General features: G+C 37.9%; 1 protein-coding gene across 3 annotated transcripts in view; it reads right to left on the minus strand.

The window, feature by feature from the left end:
* Positions 1-277: 277 nt before the first annotated feature.
* Positions 278-26,054, minus strand: part of ric1 (RIC1 homolog, RAB6A GEF complex partner 1) — a 32,285-nt gene continuing 6,508 nt past the window's right edge. The window contains exons 2-26 of one of the 3 annotated variants that reach the window (XM_026235361.1): positions 25,714-25,821; positions 17,917-17,996; positions 17,136-17,243; positions 16,050-16,192; positions 15,825-15,961; positions 15,552-15,640; positions 15,010-15,098; positions 13,810-13,954; positions 13,626-13,674; positions 12,604-12,744; positions 12,240-12,437; positions 12,112-12,150; positions 11,391-11,501; positions 11,199-11,288; positions 10,957-11,117; positions 9,895-10,033; positions 9,708-9,824; positions 8,132-8,845; positions 7,667-7,825; positions 7,451-7,584; positions 6,307-6,593; positions 5,551-5,751; positions 5,261-5,438; positions 5,000-5,188; positions 278-2,474 (exon numbers count right to left, since the gene is read on the minus strand). In XM_026235361.1, coding sequence (XP_026091146.1) covers positions 2,189-2,474; positions 5,000-5,188; positions 5,261-5,438; positions 5,551-5,751; positions 6,307-6,593; positions 7,451-7,584; positions 7,667-7,825; positions 8,132-8,845; positions 9,708-9,824; positions 9,895-10,033; positions 10,957-11,117; positions 11,199-11,288; positions 11,391-11,501; positions 12,112-12,150; positions 12,240-12,437; positions 12,604-12,744; positions 13,626-13,674; positions 13,810-13,954; positions 15,010-15,098; positions 15,552-15,640; positions 15,825-15,961; positions 16,050-16,192; positions 17,136-17,243; positions 17,917-17,996; positions 25,714-25,821 — 4,092 coding nt within the window. In that variant the 3' untranslated portion in view covers positions 278-2,188. Of the gene's footprint in view, positions 2,475-4,999; positions 5,189-5,260; positions 5,439-5,550; positions 5,752-6,306; positions 6,594-7,450; positions 7,585-7,666; positions 7,826-8,131; positions 8,846-9,707; positions 9,825-9,894; positions 10,034-10,956; positions 11,118-11,198; positions 11,289-11,390; positions 11,502-12,111; positions 12,151-12,239; positions 12,438-12,603; positions 12,745-13,625; positions 13,675-13,809; positions 13,955-15,009; positions 15,099-15,551; positions 15,644-15,824; positions 15,962-16,049; positions 16,193-17,135; positions 17,244-17,916; positions 17,997-25,713; positions 25,822-26,054 lie in introns of all 3 variants that reach the window. The other 2 variants (XM_026235360.1, XM_026235362.1) reach the window with 2 other exon arrangements.

Below are 26,054 nucleotides of genomic sequence, written 5' to 3' on the forward strand. Positions count from 1 at the left end.
TCTGAATAATATGATGATTTACTGCTGAAGAAACATTTCTGATTATTATTAATGTTGAACACAGTTGTGCTGCTCAATATTTGTGTGGAAACTGTGATAGATTTGATTTCTCAGGATTCACAGATGAACAAAGTTCAGAAGAACTGCATTTATTTTAAATAAAAATCCTGTTTGTCTATAAATGTTATAAATTATGAAAAATATAAAAAATACATCACACCTCAGCGTATTTGAAGACACTTTAAATACATATAAAAGAAAAAAAATGATCACACGATGTTTAAAAAATAATTTATTGTTCTTTCTGTACAGGAAATGTAGAAAACAGTAGAAAAGTTGTGTACAGGAAACTCTCTTTACACTGAGAAGAAACGTTAAACGTCCAGATGAAGAAGCTCAAGAGTCACATCAGTCCTGTGACATCAGAGGGGATTGTGGGTAATCTGTACCATGAACACGTCTGTCAATCTCACACACGGGAGCTCTTTGGTTTGTGAACAACATGATCATCAGAAATACTGCGACAAGACGAGAAGAAACCGCTGAAACTGGGCCGGACTGCGCTGGTTTTATAGGCTTTTGGGCACTTGTCAGCTGAACCAGTTTAAACCAGATCAGACCGGTCTAAGCTGCTCGTTTGAGCCATTCGGGGGAAAATAAAACATTAAAATAAAGATGCATCTCATTAAAGCTGCTAAATACTCCGAGACGACTGTCAATAACGCATAAGAGTTACAGGAAATAGAAGAAGAATAGAAAGGCATTGGTCTGTTGTGAAGGCAGCGCTAACATGACACACACTGAACACTTTAATACTGAGGATTTGATAAAACACACACAGTATGAGAGAAACTCAACCCCGCGTCCGTCTCTTTGTCCCGCCGCTCAAATAAATACAGAAAACTTTCTCAATGAAGCCGTCAGACGAGATCAGAGATTAATAATCAGAACATGACATCATCATGGCTGGAAGATAATACCGTGTCAAACGCTTGAAGAGCTCAATATCCTCCTCCTCCTCCTCGCGAGACTCGCAGGGTAAAAACAGAAAAAAGCTGTCAGTTTCAAACATGATCAGATCAGACTGGAGAAGAGCTGACACAAGCCTGCCTCATCCACAATAAACATTAAAACATGAAGCCATCATCATCATCATCATCATCATCAGACATGAACAGTAGAGTCAGAGTGTGCTTCCCGAAATCATGATCTGAGCCACGTCTGATGCTCATCTGCACGCGATAAAAACACTTTCTGGGCGTTCGGTCTTCTGTTTTCCAGTACAAATGTCACAATATTCTTAAATCAGGAACGAAATGACTGTATTTTGATCATTTGGATGAGATTTTAAGTCTTGTTTTCTGATAAAAAAAAAATAATAAGTAGGTTTAGGCTTTAAAAAAAAAAAAATTTTGTTTATAAAATATTTAGAAGGAACAAAAGTAAAAAAAAAAAAAAAAAACGCAGTTATGAAAAAGTTTTTTTTTTTTTACTTAGCTGTAAAATAATGTTGACATAATGTGTTTGTTTGCTTTGTTAACAGCCGGTTTTTATTCCCTTATGATATTCAGTCAAAATTATCCAAATGAATGGAGTTTGTGCTTAAAACAGGAGAACAAAAAAACTAATATAGATATAATGAAAAACAGAGCGATTAAAAATGGCATATTTAAGACAAATGAAAAAAAAATGAATTATCATCTTGGCTTGTAAAAAGATTTTGAAAAATAAATACTGCATGTGATTGATTGTGTGACCTGTTAGAAAAATAATGATCAAAATAAAGTGAGTTTTTGATTAAATCCAATATATATAAATATGTGTGTGTGTGTGTGTCCTAGCATATGATCTTTTTTGCACCCTACTGACAGATATTTGCTCTTGTTTTAAGAAAGAAAATTAGCAAAAAGACTTATTGATTTATTTTCCTGCTTTAAGCCTAAACTCACTCCATCTTTATTATTTTGTTTATCAGAAAGCGAGAGTTCAAATCAAGTGGTTTTGATTTCAGAAGGTTTAGTTGTTTGTACCGGAAAACACAAAACAAGTGAGAAACTGCTGCTTTGCGGTGTGAGAGTGTAAAGAGCAGAACATGATGCTTTTGACCACAGGAACACACACCACACTGCAGTCTGGACGAGCTGGAGTAACACACACACACACACACACACACACACACACAGGGGCGTCAGGAGAGGGTGCAGTCGTACGTTCCCTCGTCCAGCGGCTCGTCCTCCTGCTCCTCGTGCTCCTGGTCGTCCAGCGGGGGTCCCGGGGGGCCGTCCAGAGGCAGCGGGTGAGCAGACGTCACGGCCCCGCGGTCCTCGGCTCGAGGCAGCAGCAGCAGAGGCGGATCGCTCAGTTTGGACGCTCCGGCCGGCTGGAAGGCTTCGGGCTGGACCTGCTCCACAGGAACCTCCATCAGCTTCAGCAGCTGAGGACCAATCAGACTCAGGAACGGCTTGTAGCCCGGACTGAACACAAACACAGGAAGAGAGAAGAGTCATCTCAGGACTGCCATCATGAACAACTAAACATTACACATGTGCTTCCCTTTTACTAACATTCAGACAAAGCAACAGACAATGTGTCATTTTATGTGCAAATTATAATTGATTTTATGTTCTTAGAAACCTTTACTGACTTCACATAAACAACAAATCAATTTTTTTTTTTAAATATTAAAATCTAATTAAAATGTTAAATGATTTATTTTTATTTTAAATATTACTTTAAAAAAATAATAATTAAAAAAAATATTTGTAATGTGTATAAATTTTGTATGTATATATAAAAAAAATTTCAATTAGAATAAATGCTTTTCTTATACAGTATTGTTCAAAATAATAGCAGTACAATGTGACTAACCAGAATAATCAAGGTTTTTAGTATATTTTTTATTGCTACGTGGCAAACAAGTTACCAGTAGGTTCAGTAGATTGTCAGAAAACAAACAAGACCCAGCATTCATGATATGCACGCTCTTAAGGCTGTGCAATTGGGCAATTAGTTGAAAGGGGTGTGTTCAAAAAAATAGCAGTGTCTACCTTTGACTGTACAAACTCAAAACTATTTTGTACAAACATTTTTTTTTTTCTGGGATTTAGCAATCCTGTGAATCACTAAACTAATATTTAGTTGTATGACCACAGTTTTTTAAAACTGCTTGACATCTGTGTGGCATGGAGTCAACCAACTTGTGGCACTTCTCAGCTGTTATTCCACTCCATGATTCTTTAACAACATTCCACAATTCATTCACATTTCTTGGTTTTGCTTCAGAAACAGCATTTTTGATATCACCCCACAAGTTCTCAATTGGATTAAGGTCTGGAGATTGGGCTGGCCACTCCATAACATTAATTTTGTTGGTTTGGAACCAAGACTTTGCCCGTTTACTAGTGTGTTTTGGGTCATTGTCTTGTTGAAACAAGCATTTCAAGGGCATGTCCTCTTCAGCATAGGGCAACATGACCTCTTCAAGTATTTTAACATATGCAAACTGATCCATGATCCCTGGTATGCGATAAATAGGCCCAACACCATAGTAGGAGAAACATGCCCATATCATGATGCTTGCACCTCCATGCTTCACTGTCTTCACTGTGTACTGTGGCTTGAATTCAGAGTTTGGGGGTCGTCTCACAAACTGCCTGTGGCCCTTGGACCCAAAAATAACAATTTTACTCTCATCAGTCCACAAAATGTTCCTCCATTTCTCTTTAGGCCAGTTGATGTGTTCTTTGGCAAATTGTAACCTCTTCTGCACATGCCTTTTTTTTAACAGAGGGACTTTGCGGGGGATTCTTGAAAATAGATTAGCTTCACACAGACGTCTTCTAACTGTCACAGTACTTACAGGTAACTCCAGACTGTCTTTGATCATCCTGGAGGTGATCATTGGCTGAGCCTTTGCCATTCTGGTTATTCTTCTATCCATTTTGATGGTTGTCTTCCGTTTTCTTCCACGTCTCTCTGGTTTTGCTCTCCATTTTAAGGCATTGGAGATCATTTTAGCTGAACAGCCTATCATTTTTTGCACCTCTTTATAGGTTTTCCCCTCTCTAATCAACTTTTTAATCAAAGTACGCTGTTCTTCTGAACAATGTCTTGAACGACCCATTTTCCTCAGCTTTCAAATGCATGTTCAACAAGTGTTGGCTTCATCCTTAAATAGGGGCCACCTGATTCACACCTGTTTCTTCACAAAATTGATGACCTCAGTGATTGAATGCCACACTGCTATTTTTTTGAACACACCCCTTTCAACTAATTCAACTAATTGCCCAATTGCACAGCCTTAAGAGCGTGCATATCATGAATGCTGGGTCTCATTTGTTTTCTGAGAATCTACTGAACCTACTGGTAACTTGTTTGCCACGTAGCAATAAAAAATATACGAAAAACCTTGATTATTCTGGTTAGTCACATTGTACTACTATTATTTTGAACAATACTGTACACTTATACTTTCTATTCTTCAAGTAAATCTGTAGTATATCTTTTTTTTTTCAATTTAGTAATATTTCACAATATATTTCACAGTATTTTTGATCAAATAAATGTTAAAATAAACATTATAAACTCTTACAGATAGAAACTTTACAATGATAGAGTCTACATTGAAAAAAAATTATATATATATATATATATATATATATATATATATAATTTTTTTTTCTATATATATATATATATATATATATATATATATATATATATATATATAATTTTTTTTTCAATATATATATATATATATACATATTTTTTTTTTTTTAGATTAAAAAAAAGATACAGATAGACTGATCTGACTCATTCAACTTTGTTGTCGGGTTTTTATAAATTAAAATAAAATAAAAATGATATCTTTTTAAAGAAGATTTTTTTTTCTTTTATTCTCTAAGTTATATAATGTTTTCCCATTATATTTTTATGATTAGCCCTCATTACATAACACATTATACAAATACATGAATCATTACTATATGGTGATACTGACCAATCAGACGAGGCCCAGAGGTCGACCGCTATCAGCCCGGCTCGGATGCTCTGGACCGTTTCTGCTGGGACTTCTGGACTGTCCAAAAAGCCCACGACCTGCTTAATGACGCCGGCGTCTCGTAAGATCAGCCCGATGACCACACACCAGTCCAGACAGCCGGCCTCCATGAAGACGTGCAGCAGATACCTGACACAAGCAGAGCAGCAGGTGAAGCTCTGAACTCTGAGCAGGGAAAGACCACCAGACCGACGGACTCACCGCAGCTGCACCTGACTCTTGTGAGGCCCTTTATTGGCCAGCTCCATGGAGATGTGCTCCAGCTCTGATTGGCTGAGACTGAGGGTGGAGACATTCTCATCCACCATCGTCCAATCACCATCCAGCATGGAGCTGGTCTCAGTGAGGTCCGTGGCTGAACCGATGCTGCACTCCTCTCCTGATAAACGGAGAACAACCACATCAGAGACAGAGAGAGAGACAAAGAGACAAAGATGGAGAGAGAGATGGAGAGAGAGATGGAGAGAGAGAGACTGATCTTATTCCCTCACCTTTGTTGATGAGAGGAGAGAGAAATGCATCCTGCGTCCGTGGTGCTCCGAGAGAGGAGGCAGAGTCCAGTTCCTTTGACACCGCCCCCAAGCCGTCCAGCCATCTGTGATTGGCTGTGGTGACCTGGGGGGGCGTGGTGTCCATATCACTGTTCAGCAAACTGTCCTCAGACTGAGACTTCAGCAAACGAGAACTCAACACTGTGATGAGAGATGATCATGTGACCCGTCAGTCATAGCAGCTCATTACATCTTAACGGTGCAGCGGATACAAACACAGCCTGTTTAAATACAGGACGAACCTTATGTTTGATCTTACTGTAATAAAAAAACTATATATTTGTACTTCTACATTTAAATGTAGAGAAACTTAATTTGAAAAATAAAAGTAATCTTAATTTACTTTTAAAAAACAATCTCTCTCTCTATATATATAAATAAACAATTATTTAATCAAACTTTAATCTGATGTTTTATTTTGGACTAAATTATATGTACAAAATTTAGAGAGAAAAAAATAAAACAATAAAAATTATATATAGACACACACACACACACACACACACACACACACATACACTCACACACTCACAAAATTTAAAAAATATTTTATTATTTCTTATTTTTATTTAGTTTCTATTAAACTCTAGAGAGAAAATAAAAGTAAATAATATAAAGAATCATAGCTCAATACAGAAACATTTGCAGTTTAAAACCAGTTTCCTGTGACACTGATCAGAAAAACTATTCGCATACCTGGACGACAACGTCCATTCTTTAGCGGCGAGTTAATGGAGCATGCTGGGATTACAGGAAATGGCCACAGAAAGTCTTTATGCAGGCATTTGAGGGCAGTAACGAAGTCATCGAGCCGAGCCACCCGCATGCGCTCCCGACACAGCCAGCCAATCAGCTCGAAGCCCAGCTGGGCGGAGAAACAGCCCAGATCCCGCAGTCTGACCTGCTCCAGCAGGTGCCGCGCGTGACGCCACAGCATCATATCAATGTAGAGATTCTCCGCTGAGTCAGTGTCCTTACACCAGCTGACCACACACACACACACACACACACACACAGGATATAAGCCCACCACACTGTCACTCTGATACTTTGTCAAACAACAAGACACTAGTGATTAGGGCGGAACGATTCAGACAAAAAGAGAGAAAGAGAGATTGAAAGAGTGAAAGAGAGAGGGAGTAAGAGAGAGTGAGAGTGAGTTTGAGTGAGAGACTGTGAGTGAGGGAGGAGGGAGTGTGAGAGTGTGAGCGAGAGCGAGAAAGTGTGAGCGCAAGAGTGTGTGAGAGTGAGAGTGAACGTGAAAGTCTGTGAGAGTGAGTGTGAGAGTGAGAGAGAGTGTGAGAGAGTGTGAACGTGAGAGTGAGAGTGTGAGAGAGAGTGAGAGTGTGTGAGTGAGAGAGAGAGTGAACGTGAGTGTGTGAGAGTGAGAGTGTGTGAGAGTGAGAGAGAGTGTGAACTTGAGAGTGAGTGTGAGAGAGAGTGAGAGAGTGTGAACGTGAGAGTGTGTGAGTGAGAGAGAGTGTGAACGTGAGAGTGTGTGAGTGAGTGTGAGTGTGAGAGAGAGTGAGAGTGAACGTGAGTGTGTGAGAGTGAGAGTGTGTGAGAGTGAGAGAGAGAGTGTGAACGTGAGAGTGTGTGAGAGTGAGAGAGAGTGTGAACGTGAGAGTGTGTGAGAGTGAGTGTGAGGGAGTGAGAGTGTGTGAGAGAGAGCGAGCGAGAGAGTGAGCAAGAGAGTGTGAGAGAAGGAGGGAGTGAGAGCGAGCGAGAGTGTGAGCAAGAGAGTGTGAGAGTGAGTGAGAGAGTGAGTGTGAGAGAGTGTGAGAGAGAAGACGGGAGTGAGAGAGAGTGAGTGTTACTGTCTGGTGATGCTGTGTTGTACCCTTTGGAGGACGGGCCGAACGGCATGCTCAGGGTCTTCTGCAGGTGGAACTTCCCTCCGGAGATGCTGTCGGCCGACTGAGACAAACTGATGCTGCGGTTCCGGAAGAACTCGAAGCCGCCCGTGGAGGGCTCCTGCAAACACAAGCACACACCCCTGCTGTCACCACAGGAGCTTCCACACGCACCATCATCATCAGCAGCATCATCATCTCACCTGTGTGGTGGGTGTGCTGGGCGGAGTCTCGCTCTCTCCTGAACCAATGGCCTTGAGGAAGCGGATCATGTGACGACACAGATCCCATTTGCCCTGTTCCAGAGCCGTGTTGAAGAGCAGAGTGGCGTGTTGACGGCTGACTGCAGGGACCTCCATGTTCTGAGAGGAGAACACGCAAAAGGAATAATATATATATATATATATATATACACATTTAATAAGATACAAGACAATTTAAGCATTTCATTTTTGAGAGACTGATATCTGTTCTGAAAAATTCATAGAAAATCATAGGATTTTACGTAATAATAAGCAAACATTAATTGTTTTGTTACACCACTTAAAGTGGGTTAAAGCACTGAAAATAGAAAAGAGAATAACTTTATTCAGCACGAGTGAAAACCAGTGTTTTTTAGTGTATATAAATGAAGTGTGTTGTTTGTAATCAGGGGGTTCTGGCCTCACCTGCAGGATGATCAGGTAGGACGCGGCCGTGTCCAGATCCTGTGCCATCAGACACTCCTCGAACAGGTCTTTGGGGTTCCCCACGGCGGCGAACAGGTAGTTCCACAGCGCGTACTCGGTCTTGCGTGCGCAGTGAACGATGGTCTGCAGGAAGAGCGGGAACTCTGTCACGAACTTGGCGACGGTGGGCAGCAGCGGGTCAGGGATGGGCTCTCGGGACGTGGCCTCCTCCTCCAGCACCACGTGCACCATCAGCTCCAGGACGTGAGGGAAGTACGGCAGCGAGGCACAGGACTGCGCCAGCATCAGCGCCTGCTCGCCCAGGTTACGCACCAGCAGCTGTCTCAGGATGTGATGGAGGTAGATCTGGGACGTCCGCTCCACCGTGCAGAAGGGGAAGAGCGCCTCGAGCGAGGACGAGCCGGTCCCGTCGAACAGCACCGTCTCGTTGGAGGCGCCCAGGATCAGCGCGTCCTCGAACAGCACGGTGAGCGGGTAGATGTTGATGTGGAAGGGCAGCATGATCCGGCGCGACAGGAACGAGTGCGGCTTGCGGTGGTCTCTGGGGAACAGAGGAAGCCACACCTTCATCCCCGCCTCGCCGCACGAGAGCCATAAAGCCTCCATCAGGTGGCGTTTCTTGCGGTTGCTGCGGCACGTGGTCCAGACGTTCTCCACGCACTGAGCCAGAACCACCGGAGGACAAAAGGGAAGCTGCCGGACGAAGAAAGAAAACGAGAGTCAAATATCTCTTCACCAGCAGAGAATGACATTCACAGAGTGCAACAGTGATGATACGGGGTTGCTAGGGTGGTCTGGATAGTTGCTAGGTAAAAAATATCAGCAGCGAGGTGAATCAGAAGATTACAAACCTGGATTTGAAGGAAAAAGACGTTTAAAAGGATAGATCAACCCAAAATGAAAATATCGTCATCATTTACATCATTGAACATAAACGAAGATATTTAGAAGAATGTTGGTAACCAAACAGTTGCAAGTAGCCATTGACTTCCATAGTATTGAAGAAAGAAGAAAAAAAAAAAAACCATACAATTGAAGTCAATGGCTACCGGCTACTCTTTAGAGAAAGAATTATAATTCCATGAAACTTTGTGAATGACTTTATCTAAATAAAAACAATGGATTTATATAAAAACAAATTAAATGAATAAGATAAAAAATATAAAACTATAAAATATATAATAAAAATTCTGATTTCAAGATGTTCGTCATGCATTTCGAAATAATACATTTTACACTTAATGTAAAACACATTTACATAATAATAAACTGTAAAAAAAATATAATTGAAATTATATTAACTTTTTTTTTTGCATAAGTTATATAAAAATATGAGTATATATATATATATTGGTGGAGATTTCTCTGCAGAAACTGGTAATGTAGTTTTTCACCAGTTGTTAAATGTGATTATTTTTTAAATAAGTTGAAATAATAGGTTATTGTAAAAAAAAAAAACTATTCCTCTATGGAGCAAATGAATGGGGTTTTTAGTTTTGTAACTAGACAGATGCACACAATGAGAGCAGGACGAGAGGCGGGGCATCGAACTCACCAGCTTCGTCTGATTGGCCGGTGTGTCCTTCTCTCGTACCTGTGGACCGGATCGGTCTCTCTGCAGCATGATCAGCTGACCGGCCAAATTCAACAGGATACTCTCCGCCGAACAGGCCTGACACACACAGACACCTCATGAGTATGAATACATGTGTGTGTCTGTCTGTGTCTGTGTGTGTGTGTACCTGCTGCGGGGCTTTGAGTGTGATGCCGGTCTCTGTCCGGACTGATGTGAGGGTCACAGACACCACCAGACCGGGGTGAGGAATATAGCGGGACATGGACACCTCCTGCAGCAGCTCCACACTGACCGACGGACTCGGACTGAACACACAACAATCAAGAAATATAAGAATATACACCCATCCATCCAAACATCTGGGTCATATCTATGAAGCATCACATTAAATAAGAGAAACAAATACAATTATTCATCAGATACACTTTACTCTTTCTACTGACTCGTATCTTCCATTATTACGAAACAGCCGTTTATGAAAATCAAAGTTTGGAAAAACATTGTTGCATTATTATTCAGAAAAGAAAAGAATGGTAATTTTTACTATCAAAAAATAGTAACAAAATAAAATAAATGTAAAAAAATAACATACACAATGAGACATTTGTAAATGTAATTTCTTTTAACAATTAAAAATAAGTATTAAAAAAAATTATGATAAATCAATAAAAATTAGTGACATTAGGAAATGCTAATTTGTATTATTTATTTTTTTTTATAAAAAAATAATTACAAATAAACAATATAATAACAAACAAATCAATTAAAATGAACAATAAATAAAAAATAACACATAATTTAGTAAGTAATTTGTAAAATGCTAATTTTTATTCATTTTTGTACATGAAAGAAAAAAATAACATGCATATAAATAAAGAGTTATTTTTATTAGTAAACAATATAAATAAATAAATAGCATACATAGACGGACATTTGGACATGCTAAGTTGTACATCTGTATATTTAGTTGCAAGCGTGTAAAAAGCAAAAGTATTTAATCAAAATATTTGTAAATATAGTAATAATAATAAAAATACACATTTTGTTTCAGATTATTAGCTTTTTGCTTTTTACACACATGCAACAAGAAATTAAATTTAACCATTTAAATGTAGCACTAGTTTTGTGAATGTTATCACATGGTTTAATACTAACTGTTGTGTTTTTAGATTGAAACACTGATTGAGGATTCAGCTTTTGCTCCTCCATGTGTGTGAGAGTGTGTCACCTGTCGTGTCGTCTCTGGATGCTGTAAAGACAGATGGAGCAGTCGGCTCTGAACACGATCACCACGTCACGAAACACGTTCAGCAGAAGCGTGCTGGCGTGAAGTTTAGTGACGCTGGCAAACGCGTTATCCAGGTTAGACGAGCGCACGTATAACCTCAGCTGAAAACACACATCAATTCATCAATGAACAGTTCAGTCACCACTGATAAAAGACAGGAATATTCACTGAAGTGCTCTTGCCTCTTCCTGTCGGTCAATGAAATTATAACAGGCAACAACAACAAAGTCGTTCCACCATGCGAGACCTCCCGTCACAGACATATTCTGCTCCTGAACACACACACACACACACACACACATACACATAATGTTAGAAAGCTTCCACCACATGCTCTTTCAGGACTTATTTTCCTTTCAAATGAAAAGACTTACCTGTGTGACGTTACCGAACAGTTTCCATTTCCTGGTGTATAATGAGTAATGTGCAATCCCACGGCGTCCAGCTACAGCCACACACTGACCAGACCAGTCTATAGCTGCGAACTACACACACACACACACAAAGATCAACCGCTCGTATCAGGATAAACTCCCATATTTCACATATCACAGAGTCACAACACCAGTACATAAGCACTATCCAATCAAAACAGAGGTCATTTACATAATTAAGTCTTAGAGTTACAGCAGCAGAGTTACAATCGACTCCCGGCCCTAATAATAACACTTCCTCCAGTGAAAAAGTGTTCTGGTCTGAATCAGGAGAGAAATCTGCAAAGATAAAGTAGCGTTTAAACAGCTCTAAACAAATATGTGGCTGGATTTTGATGTGAGAAACAACAGGAGATGGATTGTGTTAGTTATTACTCATAAAGTTAAAAATGTCTTGATGGATTTGTTTCAGCTTTTGGTTTCTCCAGACATTAACTGATGGACTGGAGTGCTGTGGATTATTGTGATGTTTTTATCAGCTGTTTGGACTCATTCTGACGGCACCCATTCACTGATGAGACACTAATGCAATGCTACATTTCTAAAACCTAATGAAGAAACACTCATCTCATCGATGGCCTGAGGGCGAGCACATTTTCAACAAATTGTATTTTTTTTAGGCTGAACAATTCTCTTTTAAAAGTTAAACGACGGTTCTTACTCTGATGGGCCAGTTTGTCTCTAGATATGTGCTGTGAATCTGCAGAGAGAGGAAATCACAAGTCAGACTCACTTTGTTTCCCATGTATTCAGTGAATGTGTTTGTGCTGGGAGCGTGTGATCCTGTACCTGAACCACCTGCCAGTGCTTGTGGCCCAGTAAAGTGCTGAGACCCTGAGAGAGAGGGGCGGACGCTGACGGCCGGGGCACAGGACTGCCACTGTCCCGAGACGAGCTCTTCTCAGACACACTGTGAGCCTGGGTCGGGTCTCCACAGGTCAGATACAGACGATCCTCCCCTTGGAGCAACACCTGCTCCTGATTACTCTGATCACATGGAAAACCTCACTGTCAGACAACTCGGACTCTTCTTGATCGCTTGCACACAACTGATCATGTTGCATGTGCATTAACAGCAAAAACACAGAGGAGATGCATTTTTTTGCATTAAAGTACCCCTGTTAAGAATGTGAAGCGTGTGTGTTTCTCTCACCGTGCATGGGTTGACCGTCAGCGCGCTCTTAATGAACTGAAACTGCAGAATCCCGGCCTGCTGGAGTTTGTCATCTCCTTCGGCTCCGTCGGGAACAGTGCTGCTGATCACCCACAGATGATATCCCTCCACACCCCAGCTCTAAAACACATTCACATGCTCTCACAGTCATCCTGTGACTACATTACACTCAATGCATTCCCTGAGAACCAATCCCATGATCCTTGCATTGCTCACACCATAGTTTAGTGTTTGATGTCTAGATTTTTTGGATGACCGATACCGATAACGTATAGAGCAGGGTGGCCAATGGCCGATATATATGTATAATAATCAAACTTTAAATATTAAATATAAAAACACATTCATAAGTGTTTACAATAAATAAATTAAAAAATACATATTGATATATTTCTATAGTAGTTAGAAAATTTAAAAAAAATTAGGAAAAATAATAAATAAAAAAAAACAAGTAAAAATAAAAGTCCTGCTTCAGACACGTCAGCATGAACAAGTTTGAAGTAGATTTAAAAATAATAATAATAATAATAAAAAAATAATAATAAAAATAGATAAATAAAAAAGGCAAATATAGACCAATATTTCAGCCTTGGCCAAATATCGGTCAACCACTATCTAAACCACTTAACTAAAAAATAAATAAATAAATAAATTAATAAATAATAATAATTATATTACTTAAAGAAATAAACTACTTTTTTTAATATTTAAATTTATTATTTCAACTAGTTCACACGCTAACCACAAAAAAAAAAAAAAAACAAAACGTTGCAATATTAAAATAATTAAACTAAAATGCAATTAAACAATTATTATTATTAAACATTAAAATGAAAACCAAATATATAAATATAAAATTCATTTAAAAAAATTTTTTTAAACTATAGTAGTATATCAATGATACTAGGATAACACTGATGCAGTACAATAAACACACAGAATCAAAACTGTTCAAAAAAGAAGTAGTGCTGATTAATAAAAGCCCATGCTTGCACACTCACCATAGAGCTGATCTTCAGAGGCTCTTTCTTTGTGCCGTCTGAGCGATAGCTGCATCAGAAATACATCAAGAAATACAGATATCATGAGTGCTGTCGCTGTCAGATTCAACTTTCTGGTTGATGGTTTGACAAACGTATTTCTGACTCAGTAAATCAGTGACACGAGTGTGTTGGTGCGACTCACGCAAAGTCCTCCCCGAGTGTGCAGAAGAGATGAGCTCCAAACACACTCCACAGAGACAGACCTCCACAGTCCCACGTCACCATCACCACACTGCAGTCCGGAGACCAGCGCAGCATCTTCACAGGACCCGTCTTATTCCAGATATCTGGGACAGGAGCGCAGACAGAACAACATGTACATGCTCAAATCAGCCGAGAAAGATTCAGGTGGACTACATGATGGAACATGTCAAATGTTTTGGTTTGGTGTTCTTTTTCCCCAATATCTTCATTTATACAAAAATAAAATAAAAAAATTATAATAATAATACAAAAAAATTATATATACATACATATATATATATATATATATATATATATATATATATATATATATATATATATATACATACATATATATATATATATATATATATATATATATATATATATATATATATATATATATATATATATATATATATATATATATTACATAAAATAAAAGTAAATGAAACATCTTATGGGAAAGAACACTAAAAATGAAATAAATTAAAACAAAAAATAAAAATACAAAATCTAATAAAACTAACAGAAGCACATAAAAAAACCTAATTAAAAATGTGAATAAATACTGTAATAGTATATAAATAATACTAAAATAACACTGCTCTGAATATTGATCAACCAAATGTAAAACAAAAGTTATAAAATTATTGAAAAATATTATCTTTATTTTTTATTATATTAAATAATTTAATGGCATACCAGCTACCATGGATATTTTCATAGCAAGTAAAATATAAAAAGAAAATAAATTCTAAATCTTAAAGTTAAAAATTCCCATTGCAAAAAAAAAAAAAAATGTATATATATATATACACACACACATATTAATTAAAGAATCTAAAAATAAATCTGGCCACACTTCATAAGAATCAACAGATAAAAAAATAAAAAAATAAAAATTCCTGTCGCAGCCATCAGGGGGCGTCAGACCATCACAGCCAAACTCTCCATCAGAGACACATTCACATACTAACAGTAAATTAAAGGATCGTCCTGTGTGTGTGTGTGTGTGTGTGTGTGTGTGTGTGTGTGTGTGTGTGTGTGTGTGACAAATGCTGCGTGGCTTTTGTGGACTGTGGCTTGGACTGATGCCACTTCCTGTGGTTCGACTGCTGTTTAATGTTAAACATCGTCAGGGGTGAGTGTGTCTTACCTGGGTAGTGTTTCGGGGTTAACTCCAGTTTATGAGAGAGCTGCATGGATCCTGTAGAGCTGTCAATCATGTACACCAACACTGAACCGCTGCAACACACACACACACACACACACACACATTAACTACAGCACACAGGTTCACACACTTCTTACCACAGACACAATACTCTTCAAAAGGTTTCTTTGAAACGAATTTAATAGTTTTATTCAGCAAGGATGCATTAAATGGATCAAGTGACATTTATAAATGTCCCAAAATATTTCTATTTCAAATAAATGCTGTTCTTTTGGACTTTCTGATAATCAAATAATTATAAAAAAAAATTGTATCTCTGTTTCCACACAAATATTGGGCAACATAACTTTTCAACACTGATAATAATCAGAAATGTTTCTTGAGCAGTATATCATCATATTATTCTGATTTCTGAAGATCATGTGACACTGAAGACTGGAGGAATGATGCTGAAAATACAGCGGAGCATCACAGAAATAAATTATGTTATATTATATTAAATCAGAAGAGACACACACACACACCTTGCACATCCGAAGGCCATGAGTCTGTATTTGTTGTTGACGGCGACACACGTGCCATCAGAGACGTCTGCGGCCCAAACCCCCTGCAGCTGCTGCACAGAACACACACACACACACACCACATTACCACATCTCTGAACTCTTAAAGCAAACGAAACGTATGATGCCTTCTCAGAGCTGCCCCGAGACACAGCACTAACTCTTCTGTGGTCAGATCAACAGTAGCAGCTCTGTGGTTAATAACAGTTTCATTAATAATAAACTCTCTCTCACGTCTGTGGCGAGTCTGTTTGCGGTTGGTGTTATGAATCCCAGTCGTCCGTCATCAAACACCACAGCAAACCCGTCCAGCGTCGTGCAGTACTCCATATCACGAATGTGAACACCGCCCAGATCCAAACACGGCCCTCCTAGAGCAAACACACAGACACGTCACACACACACACACACGCGGGAACAGAGACGTGTCGATGGGTCAGTTCCTGAAGCAGGTCTGACCTCTGGAGGACTGCAGGTCGAGGGAGAACGGGATGGTGCACAGGTTGACCGCTCTCTGGCCGTTCCTCACACTGTCCCAGTGCAGCATGTGCAGATAACCGTCAGCCGTCGCCACTAACAGATCCTCCTGCAGCGTCTGCAGACTGACACACACACACACACACACACACACACACACACACACAGCAAATCAATCCACTGGATTAGCAACAAATTTCACATTCACAAATTTATATTTATATATATATATATATATATATATATATATATATATATATATATATTTATATATATATTTATATATATATATATATATATATATATATATATATATATATATATATATATATATATATATATATATATATATATATATATATATATATATATACATACATACATACACACACACACACACTCCAAGTAATTGCATTAATTAAAACTCTAAAATTGGACAAATTAGGAATTATATTTGCCTAAGTATATTTGAGCTGATGCTTTGTCTGGATTATTATTAAATAAAAAAATTAAAAATTATTTTGTTCATTAAATTCAAACTGAAATAAAATAAAATAAAATATAAATATGAAAAAAAAAAAATTAAATAAAATAAATACATAAAAATTACCTACCTAAAATTACATTTGTAAAAAAAAAAAAAAAGATTCCAAACAAATAATACAATTTTTTAAACCGTATATCATTGATACTAAAATGACACTGGAAACAGACACACACACATACATTATTACACAGATATACAGACACGTGTGTGTGTGTGTGTGTGTGTGTGTGTGTGTGTGTGTGTGTGTGTGTGTGTTTATGTGTGTACAGTTTTTTTTTTTTACACTGGTGGGGACTTTAAACTGAATACACACCAACTCATGAGGATTGTGTCACTGTGGGAACCCATTGGTACAAAAGCTTATGAATCATGCAGAATGATTTTTCAGAATTAATTTCTTGAGATTATAAAAATGCTAAGTTTTCTGTGAGGGGTGGGTTTATGCGTAGGACAATAGAAAATACCGTTTGTACAGTATAAAAATGATTACGCCATCACTGCGTGTGTGTGTGTTTCTGTACCAGCTGATTGGTGCCTCCAGGTCGATGGGTTTCTTCATCTCTAGGGTCAGAGCCGGAGCGCACTGTTCCTCCTTATAACCCGGAGTCACCTTAACACGAGCACTGCCCCTAAAACACACACACACACACACGGGGAAGAACAACATAATCAGTTTAGTCTGAGAGTTTATAACGCTTCATTACACACACCATTATAAACTCTCAATCATTCCCAGCTCATTCTTACTGACAGATGATTACAGGAAACCTGAAAACAGCACGAGCAGATCGACACACACAGAGAGAGACGTACAGAGTGTGTGTCAGACACGTCCTGACATGACACGACAACACCGACCTCAATGCAGCTCTGACTGTGTGTGTGTGTTTTGGAATTTCAGAGTCTAATTGAGGTCAGTGTGTAATTGTGAGTGTGTGTGTGTGTGTGTGTGTGTGTGTGTGTGTGTGTGCATGTCTTCGCAGGAAAGTCGACTTAGAGGCACATCACATGAGCTCATGGTTCTAGAGAAGGAGAACATTTCCACAAGTCGGAATCTGTCATTCAAAAAGAATCAAACCCCACTTATCTTGTTTTTTTTCGGTAATAATATCTTACCGAACAAAACATGATGGTCACTATTCTTCTCCAGATCATCTGCCTACTGTACACTCTCCTCACTCAAGAGGAACAGAACCGGAGAAAGAGCCATGACAAGATGAGGAAGAGGAAGAGGAAGAGGAAGTGATGCTGGGGAGAGTGGATCTGCTGAAGCTAAAAGAGCAAAGGTCATGGGTCACTCACTTGGGGTAGACGGGCTCGTAAAGGTACTTCTCATCTGAGCCTGCGATGATGTCGAACAGGAGGAGGTAACCGTTCGCCGCCTGGAGAGAGAGAGAGAGAGAGAGAGAGAAGGGGAGAGAGACAGGGAGAGGGATGAAGGTGATCAGGTGTCAACGGTGTAAAGTCACGTACACACACAATCACGCAAGAATGCACACTTTCTCTGAGACTGATGCAGCATCGCTCTGGACTTCTGATCCACTGATGTAGAGCAGCACTTCTCAACCAGCAGACCTCAAGATGACTTCAAATCAACACAAATCAAGCTTTCTCAAGTCTCCCCCGAGGAAGGACAGCTTTAAAGTGGGATTTCTAGACCTGAAAAAGTCATGAAAATTATTTAAAACCTTAAAATGTAATGGAAATGTTATAATGAATATAAACTATTTGAGTTATGCCAATCTCTAAAATATTTTATTAGGCAAAAATTCCTTTTTGGGAGGGAGAAAAAAAAACTAATAACCAGAATTGTAGTTTAAAGTCAATGGAAATAAAGTGTAAATACTTAAGAACGTTTAGTTATATAATTGATTATTTTTAATAATTGTTAACAATAATATTTATAATAATTGATTTAATAATAATAACAGGAATTCATTTTTTTTTATTGAAATAATTTAATTTAGAATTATTTGAAGTTTCTCTAATAAAAAAAAAAAGTAAAATAAACAAATTAATAAATGTAATCAGTAAAGTGACCATATATTAGAACTGCACAATAAACCGATAACGGAGATGAAACAAGTCTGTGTCTCCAATTAAACTCTACAGCATTCAGCACAAATTCATCTGCTCAAATTAAACGTGGACAGGTGGTGTGTACACAAGTTATAACACGAGTCAGACTCAACCGGGCTGAAGAGTAAAGCACACGCTCTGTTCTCCGCTCATCACGTGTTTCAGAGCTCAAGCAGAAGCTCTCGCGCAGATGCCATCAATTGTACTCCGAGAAATGCCAGAAAACGACAGAACAGTCAAAACACTTCAGAAAAACAGAATGGAAAAGCCATCACCATGACGAGCACATGCAAAAATGAAGCTGCGAGACACTCGTTATACACACACTGACATCCGACAGAGATTCACACAGAAAACAGCCGTTTTAAATTGGAATAATATTTCGTAATGTTAACTATTTTTGATCAAATAAATGCAGTTGTGGTGAGCAGCAGACACTACTATGACTTGTTTGCTTTATACAACTTAAGAAAAGCTGGTCTCTTTACGTGGAGTGTACATGTGGCTAAGAGGACTCAAAATACTTCACACACACACACACACACACACACACACACACACAAGACTGAGGGCTTCAAAACAAGTGGAAAGGCTGAGAGCGAGAGCTTCTGGCAGGACAGATGATGGAAAAACTGGAAGGAGACGTAGTGAAGAGTGTGTGTGTGTGTGTGTGTGTGAGAGAGAGAAACTTCCTGTAGAGTTCAACACCCTGAACAGATTGTTCTCCTTCCAGCCCAGAATCCCCTCACACTCTTCAGACGAGACACTCTTCCTCCTGAATGGCACTTTACTGTGTTCAGAACAGACGGCAGCAGTGATGAAGAGGAAGTGATGCGTTCCCTAACAGATCATCATGTGGAAGATAAAAGTCCATCTCAGTTTCGAGATGTCTGATGGGTTTTGAATGGCTTCGTTCAGATGTTCGATTCATGAACTGATTCACTGATGCAAAACAAGCACGCAGTGCAACACAGACTAGGTTTAGAACGAATCGTTTGACTCAATGGTTCTTTATAATGAATCTTAATAACTGACTGAATCGTTCGGATAACTAATTTCCTCAATGAATCACTCCAAATTAGGTCTACAATTATTTTTTAGAATAATTAAAGTAACAGTGTTTGTAATTATTATTATTAAATAATAATACCTGAAATAAAATAAAATATAATTAGCGGAATATTCTAAAGAACAACCTGATGAGAAAAAAAAAACTAAAAAACTAAACGGAAATGAGAAAAGTTGCCTTTTCAACCAACTGAATTAATTTTAGGTTGAAGTACTAACATTACTAACTGAAATAAAACCAATTTAATTAAAACTGAAAGTAAAATGAATTAAAAACTATTTAGAAATATATAAGCATATTTAAAATATTAAAATGACAATAGTACATAATACAACTGCTTTGCAATCAGTGGACTGAATCATTTTAATTAATCAATGAAAAATGTTAATTATAATAACTTTTTTCAAATAATTTGAATTTACATTTAGTCATTTTTAGGAGTTATATAAATTACAACACACAGTGTTATTAACTAAATGAAGTATTTTAAAAAGACGTGTTTAATTAAATAAAGCCAAAATGAAACAAATATTAGATGAAAATCTTAAACAAAAATGAAAAATGGTAGCATCTATAAGTTAACCGAGGTATGAAAATTACTTCATGAACTGAAACTAAAACTAAAAAACAAAAAAAACAAAGTAAAACTTAAAACTATTTAGAATAATACAGTAAAAAAAAAAAAAAAAAACACTTTGATGCACCAGAAAACTGATTCAGACCGCACTGCTTCTGATTCTTACATCACAGCATCAGTCAGGCTTTATTTGATTATTGATTTCCCAGCGGGAGCGGCGCTCGTTCATCGATCCCCGTCCACACAAACACTTCCAGGAAACACCCTTCCTCCATCACACATCACTGCACTGACCACACACACACACACACACACACACACACACACCACCACATCAACAATCAATGCGCTCTGTCGTAATGACACCTGATGATGATCAGAGAAAGCTGCCATCAGACAAACAATAATAATAATAATAATAATAATAGACATAACAGACTAGTTCTAATGGTTATTATTATTATTAACTAAAACTAAAATCAATGATGATAATAAAAAAAATAATTCTTGTTAGCAGAAAAAAATCGTAACTGAAAAAAAAACTACTTTATTTTACTTTTTTATTTTATTATGAGCTTTATTTGAATTTTTTTAAATTATTATTCATCTAGCTGCCAAGGCAACATCTCATTTTCACTTACTTTCATTTGAAACCGTAAAATAACTATAACAAAAAAGAAAAACTGAATTAAATTGAAATCTATTTATTTTAAATATACATATTTTTTAATACTAAAAATTAAGTGAAAATACAAAAATTATACTTTATCATTGATAGTAATAACACTGGTTCGTACTTTAGACCTGTGTGGACTAGTTGTGGATCACATGACTGTAGCTCAGTAACCTGTAATAGCATTATCAATCACATGAATGCAAAACAGGGAAACATTTAAAAGCTTCTTTAATTTCACACATCCCATATTGACTTGGACACTGACATGCTGACAACTTCTCTGAACAAGCGTAGCTGCTGTTCAGTGTGTTCAGAGAGATGATCATCAGATCTGCGTGTCTGAACCTGTGAACGGCTGCAAACTGCTCTGAGATCAGCCTCAACTCTTAAACACACACCCATCAGCAGCAGCCAGACAAATACAGGACCAACTATCTTATCAAACAGAATACAACAACAGCCAAACGCAAAAAAAAAAAATAAAACATTAAATTGAATATATGCTAATTATATGCTGTTATAAACAGCATGTCTTTAAAAAAAAATTAATAAAAAATATTTCAATATTTTTGCTACAAATCACAAAATATATTAGAAAATATGCTTCAAAGAGAATTAAAAAATATATTTTAAAATATAATTGTACTAATAAACTTGTAGAAAAATATAAATACATTTTAATGTCTATACTAGGGCTAGATGTTTGGCAATATTTTGATGCAAATGTGAAAAAAAAAATTTGTTTGTTTTTCGCTCTGTGTAAAGGTCCCGTAAGAAGAGAGCTGCTTATGTAGGGAGGAGACATTGAGACAGCTGAGTAGGAGCCAAACGTGAGGCAGAAACTCACACAAAGCCTCTCGGAATGTCACTCCTTCCTGTTACTGCTGGTTGCTCGGCAGAGGCAGAATCCCAAGGAAGTGACTGAACAAACGGCAGCATTCCAGAACACAGCTGAAGAAAAGCTTCACGCAACGCTGGCCGAGGTTTCACAATGCATCCGTTTACACTGAACATGATTTCAAATGTCATCAGAAGATGAGAGAAACATTAGCTTTAGCTTTACATATCACCTTACACCAAACAAACAATATCAATAGAGCAATGTGTGACAAAACCATCCATATCAGTTCTTTATTTCACTGAAAAATAAAAAATAAAATAAATAAAGCTATAAGTAATAAATCCAAAATTACATAAAAATCCAGAATAACATAAATAGTCTAAAATAAAAAAATAAATTTCGAATTAAAAAGTAAAATAAATCACAAATAAAATTTGTATTACAAAATAAAATTAAATAAATTAAATAAAATATTCAATATGAATCTAGAAAAAATAAAAAATAAACCTAAAATGAAAATAAGTCAATAAAACAATATTTATTAAACCAACATAAATCTAGATTAAACATAGAATCTAAAACAAACTATATATATATATAGTATAGTATATATTCACATTTTTAATAACCTATGGTGGGAGGGGGGCTTGCATCATTGTAACAGGATTCAGATTTAGCGTTTAGTGGAGATTAACCCTCTGTGAACAGGCTTTAACACAGCAGTCTCCAGTGTTTCTGTGTCCTGCGCTGGTTGTTTGCTGAAGGATGATTACAGGAGTGAACCGGATCAGATCCGTTATATACACACAGGATCGTTTAAGCATCATATGAATTCTAATCAGTCTTCAGTCACCCGTCATGTAAGGAGAAATGCATTGAAATAATTCACTCCAGCGTACAGCTCTCGAACACCGAGCAATTTTACACCGTGTCAGTCATGCTTCCTTTAGATAAGAGAAAAGAAGTTACTGTTTGACAACTCAAAAGAGTCTTCGATCCATACATCAATGCATGAGTGACAACCTTGAGAACAGACTGCGGTTGCATTTCTTACAACCCCGATTTTTTTTATATATTTTTTTTAAATGTACCGTCATGTTTAAATAATCATAAGTGTTTGTAGTTTTTAGGAAGGCACCAGGTTCAGCGATCTGCACATTTACATAAAGACAGGAGGATAAAAGCTTCAAAACCCAGTGAAAAGGCTCAAGTCAGCGATTCTCCGGCTGTTGATGTGGTGAGAGTGAACCAGCTCAGATTTGAGCAGCACACTAGCGGTAGATTTACATTCGTCATCAAACCGCTGCATGATTTGACTTCCTCTCTGAACTCAGAGCTGCTGATGTGTAACGAGGCCGTTTGCTAACAATCTGACAGAGGAGTCGAAAACACTGGAGACAAACGCATCACGAGTTTTACATTCCAACTGTTGCACTGTTTAATGTCAGACTCGTTTCACAGTCAAGTGCATGTGTTTCAGTCCCAGAAATAACTCCACAGCAAAAGCGGAGAAAGCTCAGACGGCAGAAACACTGGTTTGATTTCAGCGTGTCGTTAGGTGACACATACAGCTCAGACACAGACCAGACTCGATTCGACAGCAGATGAAGTCGCTGCAGGAAGTGAGAAAGCCATGGATTACTTTCAGCTCCATCTGCAGGTTTGATCACTCGAAGCTCTGTTTCTGGGAAGTTTTAAAGTTTGCTGAAGCTCCAGCCAATCACTGAACTCCAGGGAATGTCTTGGATGCAGCGATGCCAAAAACGGCCTGCCAATATTACCCATGATGCTCCACTGATTAGCTGCGAGCTGTGTCGGAGAATCCGCTGGTATCTGCCTTCGCTCTGTATACGTCTGAACTCCTCGTTCTGCTCAGAGATTTTTACGAGACAGCAGTGACCGATTAAAACACGAGAGTGAATCAGAGCAACAGATCAGCTCAGGACATGATTTTAGGAGCACAAAAATGTGTGCGTAATGTGACTTGATATGATTATATGTGACTCTGGAGCACAAAATCAGTCGGAAGTCTCTGTCGGAAGAACACATTCTTGACAGGATTCATAAAAAGGAATAACAGCTAATAAACCGAGATATCCCATGATCCTCTGGGCTCTTGTTTACAGTATAAACAGCAAAGAGAGTCACTGAGGGATATTCACGACCCTGGATAACAAAATCAGTGTTAAACCACTTAATTACAGGATTACAATTTCTTCTGAATTATAATTAGAAACACTATTATGCATAATGAATATTTAGATGTCTAGTCTGCCGTCGTGAGCGTGATTTATATCCGTGACATTTACAAGCAGCAGATCAGTGTTATTAATGTCAGCTTCATCAGTGGCTCGTGTAAATGAACCAAACACTGTCAGCTGACTAGTTAAACCTGCATGAAGCCAGTAACCGGGCATCATCTGTTATTTCCTGTTGAGCCAAACGATCGCTGTGAAGACGAGACACTGAATGTTGATTCAGACACAGAAGAGCGGCGCTGTGAAATGATGCCTGAGGTTTCGCTGTAATTCTGCACCGCTGTGACGTCCAGCAGTGGAAACACAGAGATCACATGACGGTTCTGACCGCATCTGATGGACAGAACCAGAGCCGTGTGAGCCGGACACACTACACCAATGGAAATACAGTCTCAGGACACACAGCTACTAAACAACAACAGCAGCGTAATTGTGCTGCTAATGGAGCAAGATGCTGAAAAAACTGAGACAGTGGAGAAAACCATCTATTTTACATGTATGTGTGCGCTAAAATATTTAAAAACACCGCAAAATAACTTAAGAAAAGGCTCCTTAAAGACCCAGTTATCTGTGTTTTTATTATACAAGAGGTGCAAAAACTAAATTAAATAAATGTAAAATAAAAGGAGATTAAAAAGCGAGGGTATTAAAAATAGAAACAGAATAACAGCTATTTAAAATCAGAATTACAACAAATAAAAATAAATACATTTAAGTAACTTTTTTTAATAAAAATCGATACTGAAATAATCAGTTTATTAAACAACAGACAAATTACAAAAGTAACATTTACATATAAATATTTTTTTTATAAATGGGATGTACGTTTAAAAATAAATTATTTGGTTCTATATATGTATTTTTTTAATGTACAAAATAACAATGAAAATATAATAAATAAAATGTAAGCGTACCAAGTACAAACTAATTTCTAGGTACCAAACTTCAGATGGTGGAAAGGGTTAATCAGCCAAATGTAGAAAGGTTTCCAGATTTGAGAGGATGCTGTGATGGATCAATAAAAGCAAATCTAATCACAGTCCTGTACTGTAACAGAAGAACGTGACTGACAGACGTGAGCCGTCTCTCCTCGTCTCTGTCTCTGTCTGTATTCATTCAGCAGAAGGACAGCGATTATCAGCCAAACAAAAGACCAAGCACAGCGCTCGTTCTCTTCACTATCTGCAGTTAGACACATTAACATTTCAACAATCGCCTCGTCTGTGAAGGACACTTGTGATTGGAGTAATTACACATAACTTCTAGAACAGACCCCTTACCCATAATGCCTGAAAATACTCGCTAGGGAGATTAATGCTATTGTGCTAGCATGGAGAACTTTCAGGAGACATTTGTGGCAGAAGAAACATGGCTACAATCAAGCAATCACGCTCCACACACAAGACTAGTGTAAATCTACGAATTCTGAAAGTCAGCTATACGAGACTTTTCTGAGGGACTAAATCAATCAGAACACCCTAGCAACTGCATAGCAACAGTTTGGCATCATGGGGCACCTGCTGATGTCATAGGTTCTCGCTACATTACAGACAGATGGTTGACCTCCTCATAAAGCGCGTGAGAGACTGTTTTACTCACCGTCACTGCGATCATGGAGTCGTCGGGCTTCCATTCCACCTGCTGATAGAAGCCGAACTGTGCGCTCGCTTTCCCAGACTCGATATAACTGACGATCAACACGCTGGGCTAGACAGAGAGAAGGAAACAGAATGAGACACTCGTTTGAGTCAGTCATCTTCACTAGCTCAGACCTGAAGGATTGCTCAGATCATGCGTGTGTTTATGAAGTCATCTAATGCTCCATTTTCACCAGCTGAACAAAAGCCCAGACTTGCATATAATGCTTGCAACCCTTTAGTAACTGCATGGAAACAGACTAGCAGCAGTACATATAAAATATACAAATATAATTCATCAAA

The sequence above is a fragment of the Carassius auratus genome, chromosome 46, assembly GCF_003368295.1.
Source record: "Carassius auratus strain Wakin chromosome 46, ASM336829v1, whole genome shotgun sequence".
Lineage (NCBI taxonomy): Eukaryota > Metazoa > Chordata > Actinopteri > Cypriniformes > Cyprinidae > Carassius > Carassius auratus.